Source organism: Nyctibius grandis, chromosome 4 (assembly GCF_013368605.1).
Source record: "Nyctibius grandis isolate bNycGra1 chromosome 4, bNycGra1.pri, whole genome shotgun sequence".
In the NCBI taxonomy this organism is placed as follows: domain Eukaryota; kingdom Metazoa; phylum Chordata; class Aves; order Nyctibiiformes; family Nyctibiidae; genus Nyctibius; species Nyctibius grandis.
This window is the reverse complement of record NC_090661.1, coordinates 30,062,653-30,072,048: the sequence shown is the minus strand read 5'-3', so window position 1 is coordinate 30,072,048 and position 9,396 is coordinate 30,062,653. Positions and strand designations below refer to the sequence as shown.

At 45.7% G+C, this 9,396-nt stretch overlaps 1 protein-coding gene across 1 annotated transcript in view; it reads right to left on the bottom strand.

Annotated features, from left to right (window-relative positions):
* Positions 1–496: 496 nt before the first annotated feature.
* LOC137663145 (cytosolic phospholipase A2 beta-like) overlaps positions 497–9,396 on the bottom strand; it is a 54,277-nt gene continuing 45,377 nt past the window's right edge. Inside the window, exon 22 of the mRNA XM_068400047.1 lies at positions 497–5,188. Coding sequence (XP_068256148.1) covers positions 4,944–5,188 — 245 coding nt within the window. The 3' untranslated portion in view covers positions 497–4,943. The remainder of the gene's footprint in view (positions 5,189–9,396) is intronic.

The window sequence follows — 9,396 nt, the reverse complement described above, 5'->3', positions numbered from 1 at the left end:
AAGTTACCTAGCACGCAGCTGGGGAGAAAAGGCATTTTTTTTTTCACCTAGGACAGTGTAGTGGCTGGGGGCTCTTCCCTGAGAAGTAGAAGCTAAAGCTTCAAGTCTTTAACTCCTCTGACAAGGCCTTCAGCCTCAGTCCTTTTTTAGCCAGCCTGGAGCATGGTTCTTGCTCTTTGCTTGCAGTTTTCTCCTCTGCCTTCACTCATTTTCCAGTGGGAGGGAAGGAGAGTGCACAACACCAGGTTTATGTAAATACTTCATGGGTACATGCAACATCTAGAGTTTAAATTTATGTTCTAACTGGTTCAGATCAGTCACTCACATCCAACAAGGAGATCTAATCGTTACATTTTGGGTTTTTTTTTGGCTAGTCCAGCTCTCTCATCTGCTGTACCTCTGCTGGAGCCGCTGCCTGTCACAAAAAAATACAGCAAATGAAAGTAATGGAAAACTGGTGCATTTTCCTTTATTGTTGATAACTTTTAACCACTTTTACAAAAAAAAAACAAAAACGCTTTCTTTTTTTTAACTTAGGTGTTTTAAACTCACCATTTCATTGATAACAGTAAAGCTCGGTGAAAGGAATTAAATCAAATCACCATGATGCAAAATAAAGGTGTGCCCTGGCTGTGGCTCAGTACAGTTGCCTTCCTACCCTGCCTTGTGCCGTTCCACTGAAGAGGGTTTTATCACAGGAGGTAGATTTTGTTCACTTTTTTTCTCAATGCCTTTGTAAACCAGAACATCTTTCTGATTTTTTTCCACCCAATCTTGAAACCAGTAAATGCCCTACAAAGTGCTCAGCAGGCATCTAGCATAAGTAGTGCTAATACAACTGGGAAAAATGTAGTTTCATGTTTTAAGCACATAAAGACTTTCATGAATCTGGTGTTCCTTTGCAATATTTTATTTGTAATTAGTATATTATTAAATGGTTAAAAGACACAAGCAAGCAATTTCTATAAAGAGTAGCTAACAGTTATAAGAACAAACTTTTGTTTCCTTTGTGTTTGGCAGCAGATCGCAAGCTCTGTATTTGTGGGGGTTTTCCAGAAAAATGTTCATCTGAGAGCAGTGATCTGGGGTGCATTTTGGATTAGGTGTTTGCATGCATGCATGCATTCATCTTTGGTGGTTAAGCAAACATAATGCCAGAACAGTAAAACACACCATGTGCCTTTTCACACACACACCCCTCTTCATGGTGAGACACGGAGAGACAGCTTTCTCCTCGCAGTGCCTGCTTTGGTTTTCATGCACTCTTCTCTAACAGCCATTCGACAGCCTGTGGCACCAGGCCAGGCAAGACTGGGGACAAGGAACGAACATACAGCCTTTGGGGAACAAACACACGACATTTCAGTCTTCCATTCCCTTAGACTCCATCTACACCCTAAAGGCAACAAGGACCAAGGAGCAGACCTAATCGCAGGTCACTGATCAGCCCTATGTCACTGCAACTATGCTCTATAGTTTTGTGAGTTTCGGGCTGTGCAAATTAGCATGCTCTGAACCAGAGCCCAGGTGTGCTTTGGTGGGGGGCAGAATGTGCCAGCCACTACTTCCCAACAAGCTGCATGGATAAGACTGTGCCAGGTGTGGGTCCCTCCACCCTGCAGAGTCCTCCAGCAGCTTCTGCCCTCACTAATGCCTCCAGGTCCTTCTGACACACCGTCAGGGAAGCAACATACTCCTTCCATGTCCTGCTACAAAACCAAAAAAACCCACCAAAACAAAAAAAATACCCCACCACTTGGATGGTCAATGGTACAGCCCTCACATCATTTCAGGCTCTAAAATGCAAAAAATATATTTAAAAAAAACTATTACCATTTAAGGCTACAGGGGTACCACATGGGGCCGCAAGGAGATGAAGGGGCACACGCTTGTCTATGCCTGTGGGCTGCAAGATTAAACAGCCGTCCCCGGCCCTACGTCAAGTGTTGGCACAACGTTGGCTGACATTTCTCCTGGCAAAGGGAGAGTCACACACCTCCCCACCTCCTTCCCTACCCATAGCCACCTCCCTCACTCTATCACAGGGTTTAACAGTCCCTCAGAAAAGTTATTCTCCACTGACTGTGGGTTACTTGAAAACCCTGTGGGGTATTTGGCTCTTTCACATTTTAGTGGGCATTTCCGTTTGCATTCACAGCACTACAAATGCCCCAAACATGCCCCAGTTATCGGTCTGTGGAGCATTTAGAGACCCAATTTTCTGAGCATGGCTGAGCTGCCTTGCTGCTGGGCATGTGCTGCCAAGGTTCATGAGGGTTACAGATCACTTACTGTAGCCCATGAACAAAACAAGAGTATCTTTTTGCAGCAGCAGAGCATAAAAATTAGGTCGATGAGGTAAAACGGTGTTCTTATTTATGGTATGGATGATATGTAAACAAAAAGCAATTACATAACATCATTGGTGGTCTTGTTCCTGACGAATCTGCTGTATCTTGGCAGGGGCTGCCCTGAATCTCTGTTCCTGAAGGCCAGGTCTTCCAGCTTCAGTTAGATGATATATTTGTTTAGTGTCGAAAGAAATCCCAGTCTGTTGTGAAGAACACCAGTATTCCTGACTGAACTGAGTCCTTTAACCACTGCAGCAGAAAAACTGCTGTCAGCTGCTATTATTGGGACTCCCCACAAGCTGTTCAGCCCCCAGCCCTCTCCTCCAGCTCAGCCCTTTGCACCTCCTGTGTAATAGCAAAATGCTGGAAGATGCAAGCAATAATTTCATGCCCCAAGCACACCAAAGCAATGAGGGCATGGAGAAGGGCAGCATGATGGCCTCACTCACTCCTTGTCCATCCCTTCTGTTCCTGCTGCCTGGCCAAGGTGAGCATGGGGGTCAAACACTGACTGGCTGTGGGGCCAAGCGCCAGAGCCTGAGAGAATCAGGGTGCACCAGGCCACGGGACGTGGGAGCACGCAGCTTCTTCGCAGTCATACTGGAATCAGTTTTTGTTCTGTACAAGTGGGTTATAGGAAGGGATTCCTTTATAGGACCGGCCAGAGGAGCATGAAAACAGTGCATACTCTGTGCAAGTGCATGCATATAGCCACATGTGCTTGTATGTGCATATACCTGGCACACTGTGCCAGGATGTGCTGCTCTTCCACACGAAGGTAATAGATCCTGCTGGTAGAACTCTCTCTTCTGAGATAGCCCCCTGCTGCCATCTCACCTTTCAACTCAAAATGGCTCTTTGTTTTTTTCTTGCAGCCAGTATCCGATTAGTTCTTATATTCTCATGGTCTGAATTCAGTTGTACAGTTGCATTCCAGCTGTTAAGATTCGTCAGGTTTTGCATGGTATTCCTTAGCTCAGCAAATAAGCATTGTACAAGGACTGTTGCTGAGGCTTATTCATTGCCATTGCTTGCAGCAGCAGAAACACTTAGTAGATGCAGGGTTTGGGCAATGAAGCCTTTTGTAAATGCTCTGTCTCCCTCTGAGCTTGAGTACTGTCTGTGTATACCAAAAAGCCAGACCCCTGTTTCTCTTTCTTTGTCTAATTTTGGATTTCAAGTAAAACTAAGTATAGGTATCAAGTAAATTTCCAACACACAAGAAATGTATAAGATTTTCCTTGGAGGTCCCAATGGATATGCTGTGTTTGGATTAAATAAACCAGAAGCAGGTCCAAATCCTTCAGTGCTAGGAGGTCTGGAAACTTCTTTGACTTCTGTGGAGCTCTGTTTCGTATTGCTTAGCATCCTTCCCTACCATCTTTTTAATACAGCGGAGGGCTATAAAGATGTTCCAAGCTCCTAGTTCAAGGCAAAGTCTCTCACTGCACTGCAAAGCAAATGAAAACCAGGCATCATTTTTCCAAATATTTTCCTCCAGCAAGGAGGTGTGATAAAGAATTTCCTTTTTTTTTTTTATTTGTGCTGTATTTTAGTGTGGCACCTATTAAAAATACCTTGCCTATGATGTTAGGGATAGAAGACTGTAGAGGGAAAAAAAAATCCTGTGGGAGTGAAAACACAATGGCTATGCACTCTGTTAGTGAGTTATGTTATCCTACATTCAGTTTACATACGTAAGGAGCACCAGCTTACATCTTGGTCCTGATTATTAAATTAAATGTACTTGAGTCTATGGTAATTATTCCACCTGAGTTTCTGGTATCAAAAACTTGTTTCAGGCTCTTGACATGTTAATGCATAAAGGCATTACCCGTGTAAATCAATATAATCACTCATGCCTTACGTAGAATTTTTCCTCCAGCCAAGACTCAAAAGAACCATACTCGCTCTCTGCAGCTAAATGTCCTCTTTCCTTGAAATGTGGCAGTCTGGAGCAGCGTCTCTATGCCAAACTCTTGCAGGGGAATGGAAAAAAGGAATAATTTCTAAATCAGCAAGGGGAATGGGCCAGACAGAATGCAATTGTCCACTTTGCACTTTGGCCGTTGTTCACAGATATATATGACTCTTTGGCCTGACTTCAAAGCTGAGCCCACCAATTCAGTGCAAATTCTAGTTGCTCAGCCTATCTGAAAATCTGGACATTATTGAATGCAAATGGCCAGGACTTAGTTTGTAATGAAGCATTGAAAAGACACTGACAATGGGCTCAGGATTGAGGGGACAAGCACATACGAGGAACTATCACTGTCACCACCACCATATTCTATAACATCGGAGAGATCCTGGAAGGTCTCTGCTAACCAGGACCCTAATTTCTTAACAAGTGAGACCACAGTATGAGGCTCTCATGGTCTGAAAACCTGGGGGAAGGAGATTAAATAAACCCTTTTGAAAGCTAGGAACTTGAACATGGCAAGATGAGAAATGTACAGGTTTCCTCAGTTTCCTGCAACTAATGAACACCGTGATGTGTGGTAATGTGACTGTGACACATTATAATGTGACTGTGATGTGTTGTAATGTGACTGTCATAGCCTTCAGTGGGGAACAGTGCAAAAACCCAGCCTAGCAGTATCCAGCTCCAGAGTGGCTGGGGAGATTCCCAGTCCTGACGCTTCTCCTCCGTTCTACAGCACTCCGGATTGCCTGGAGGAGCAAGTCTTTGTTATTGAGGATGTTATATTTGCTCAGGTTCACGAGTTTGTCAAAATTTTCAGAGGAATAGATTAGCCTAATGAGGTAATAGGGTGAGCAGTTGTTGTCCAGATTTACTTTGCCTTCTTCCATCTCTGAGACACAGCGCTTTACCCCTGCAGAGAAAGACAAAAGCCACCACAGTGAGCTGAATCTGGAGCACAAAACACATGCTATTGGAGGGGACGGATCTACTTGGCAGAACTCGCTGTTAAAAACAGTCTCCAGGAAAGACTGCACCCCCCTCACAGCTTGAAAGAGACATTCCTGGTCAGCTTTCCCAGCTGCTCCTCCTTCTCCCCATGCTAAAGATCAGACCTGGAATTCCCTCAGCAGGGCTGGCAGGAATCATTACCTTCCCCCTCGTCCTGCCCCTGCAGACAGTCATTCCTGGGCAGCATACCGCTGGGTCCACATCCTTTTCCAAACCCTCTAAGTCTGACTCTCAGACAAGCCACACACCTGGAACAGCTTCCAAAATCCATGATCAGACCTCAGTTAGCGGTGATGAGAGCGTATGTGCCAGCTAGAGCGAGTGGACAACCTAGTACATACAAGGAGGCTGTGTGATGCTAACCAGGCAGGATCGCCTGTTGCAGAGTGTGGAGGTACAGAGGGAACAGAGCACCCCACACCAGCCTCTGAACCTTCAGCTCCACTTCAGCCTTGGGTTAACCTTGGAGTTACCAACATCCATCCTCCCTGTTGGGTCAATCTTTTTGCCTAAAAGCAGGACACCCTAGTCCCCTCCACCAGGGACTTCAGCAGCCTCATATTTATTCTTCTACAAATGTTTAGAGTTACACTTCTTTTCTCTCTCTTTTTTACCCATCGTCTTGCAGTGTGAGGCAAATATGCCCAAACCACAGATGTATTGTGAGGTGATTGTCAGTGGGGCTACAAACAGACTACTGAGATTTTCCCTATGATGTCTACCAGAACTGCATGACAATGACACATGAACTTTGCTTGAGACACAGCAGGATTTAGTCCAACCTAGTGGTTCCTGTGCAGTGTGATCTCAGAGTGCTGGACACAGGCTGTCACTAGAAGTGGCTGTATTAGAAATGTCCAAGTTTTGCTTCATTGAGCGTCCCAATATTCAGAGAGCCATATTATCTGTGCTATCCACATCCAGATACAGCTGCATCTGTCTCAGGTACCCAAAAGCACAGTCTATAGTTGTATTGTAAATGGGTACTTCTCAAGCTGATTCTCTCTCTTTTCTAGAATTTAAATAGTTAAAAGCAGGAAAATTAAATACCCACATTCCACAAGGTGTCTCTCAGCCATCTAGAAAAGAAAATCTCCACTGTCAAACGTGAAATCCAAGCAAGCAGGTTGCCAAGGACCCTCCTCCCCCAATCACCCACATCAGTTAACGGCTGTCAGCTTGATTGATGAATCACCAGCTCCTCAGAGACATGCAGGTGAGCATCACAGCTCACGAATTTGGGCCTGGAGCGCTGAGAAGCTGCAGCAGCTACTTTGCTCTGTATAATCTCATCCATCTTTCATTTAGAGAGAGACTATAAAACACCCACCTGTTTTACCTGCTAGCCACTGCTCAATGGCCTTATCTCACCACATATTGCCATTTGGACCATCTCTAGCGTCCACCTAACAAGCCTAGTTCCCTCCACTGGGTGCCTCCTCTCTTAATCTGTACAGTTTCTAAACGTGATTTTGTTGGTGTATCTCTTACTGCACATATTCTTTGAGCATAGTGAACATCATAGCAGAAAAGGAGCTTTACTTAACCTGTTCTGCTGCTGTTTATAACCTTCCCCAAATGTTCCCTCAGAGACATCCATTTTGCTGTGGTCCCAGAACCACAACATAATTTTGGGTAAAGCTGGAAGGAGAGTGAATGCTGTGTCTGCTGTGCTGAGCAGTAGCAAGGGGGAGCAGAAGTTCCCTGTAGCCTGATAACTCAAAAGGTAGTGTGTGAGATATTTCAGGATTCATTGCTGTAAGAGCTCCAGCACAGAGGAAGAGCTGAGGTTGAGGAAGTCAAACAGCAGAGGCACCAAAAAGATACCACCTGTCTGATTTTGAAGAGTATCACACAAGCTGTTGGGAAGACCTAGTCTATACTGAGGCTCTCTTCTTCTAACTTGGCCTTTTTCATGCCTGCATTCAAAGACAGCACCTGAGGGCAGATCGCACTGCCCAGGGCCTGCTGGGCCTCTACACAGAGCCAGCCCAACTCTCTATGTCCCCAGAGCAAAGCCATGTCTCTTGTTGAAGTCCCTGGAGAAAGGGAAGAAGGATATGAGCTGTGTTACCTGAGAAACTTGCTGTCTGTTAATCATGTGCACAGGGCTGCCAAACTTGTGTGCAAAGCTCCTTAGCAAGTACAGGACAAGGCTCTTCTCTGTGAATAATACAGGCTCTCCCTTGTGTACACCACAGACTAACAGAGCTTTTCTGACAGCTCTTCCTAATTCACTGTCTTTTATTAAAGGAAGTAACCTTTCTCTCCCATGATGCTTGTACCAACACCATATAATGGCTAGGCCAAGGTAGGATGATCAGTAACTGTTATGCTTCTTACCCTTATGCCAACTAAACATTGCATCCCCTCCACCTCCAGAAAAATTTATTTTTCTGAGCATGTTCACAACAGAATTACTTGACCCAGCTGTTAGCAGCCATATGTCTGTTCCTTCTGGCCACAAACTTCATTCTTATTATTGCTGGAGAGACTTGCTAATTCTCTCCATCTAGACAGTGGTTGACACAAAGGCATGAGAGTATGGGAGAAGAAAACAGTGCCCAGCCTGCTTGCTTACTGCTAGGTCTTAAATTGATAAGGGGAAAGTGAGGGACGAAGCAGTTGGCAAATGTTCTTGGTCTTGTCTAGATCGAGGAGGAATTCTGGCCCTGTCTTTTCCCCAACATCTTACCATTGCAACTGCTGCCTTCTCCTCGCCTTGCAGTGTGAGGTGTGGCTTAAAGCCTTATTCTGTCCTGTGTCTTACCCAACATCACTGAGTCTGCTGTGGTTTGCTAACCTGCCTCTTGAGCAGTATGTGGAGTTTGTGGAGGCTAATCAGTAGAGACGTGGACCTGCCTCAGCTACCTCTGTTGCATCATGGTTTACTGGATGAGAGATACAGTTTCACTTTGTGTATGGGGAACATAATCCCGGTTTTGGTGAGAAGGTTAACATGATTAGGTTAACAGGAAAAGAGTTAACACCTCCTTCTCCTCTGCCATGGTGGAAACTCATGTGCTCTGAGCTGAACGCAGTAACTTAAACCTGGCCTGACAGATGACTGGGCATCCTCAGTCATAGCCCAATGGAAAAGGCAAATAGACGGGAGACCTGGTTACCCAGGATATGGAGAAGGCTGAGGTACTCAATGACTTTTTTGCCTCAGTCTTCACCAGCAAGTGCTCTAGCCTCACCATGCAAGTCCCAGAAGGCAGAGGCAGGGACTGGAAGGATGAAGAACCACCCACTGTAGGAGAAGATCAGGTTTGAGACCATCTAAGGAACCTGAAGGTGAACAAGTCCATGGGACCTGATGAGGTGCATCCACAGGTCCTGAGGGAACTGGAGGATGAAGTTGCTAAGCCGCTCTCTGTCATTTTTGAGAAGTTGTGGCAGACTGGTGAAGTTCCCACTGACTGGAAAGGGGAAACATAACCCCCATCTTCAAGAAGGGAAAAAAGGAAGACCTGGGGAACTACAGGCCAGTCAGTTTCACCTCTGTGCCTGGCAAGATCATGGAGCAGATCCTCCTGGAAACTATACTGAGGCACACGGAAATCAAGGAGGTGATTGGTGACAGCCAGCATGACTTCACTAAGGGAAAATCATGCCTGATAATTTTGGTGGCCTTCTACGACAGGGTTACAGTGCTGGTGGATAGGGGAAGAGCAACTGATGTCATCTACCTGGACTTGTGCAAAGCATTTGATACTGTCCCGCATGACATCCTTGTCTCTAAATTGGAGAGACATGGAACTGATGGATGGACCACTCGGTGAATAAAGAATTGGCTGGATGGTTGCACTCAAAGAGTCACGGTCAATGGCTCGATGTCCAAGTGGACACCAGTGATGAGTGGCGTTCCTCAGGGGTCGGTATTGGGACCGGTCCTGTTTAACATCTTTGTCAGCGACATGGACAGTGGGATTGAGTGTGCCCTCAGCAAGTTTGCTGATGACACCAAGCTGTGTGGTGCGGTCAACATGCTGGAGAGAAGGGATGCCATCCAGAGGGACCTTGACAGGCTTGAGAGCTGGGCCTGTGCGAACCGCATGAAGTTCAACAAGGCCAGGTGCAAGGTCCTGCCTGTGGGTCGGGGCAATC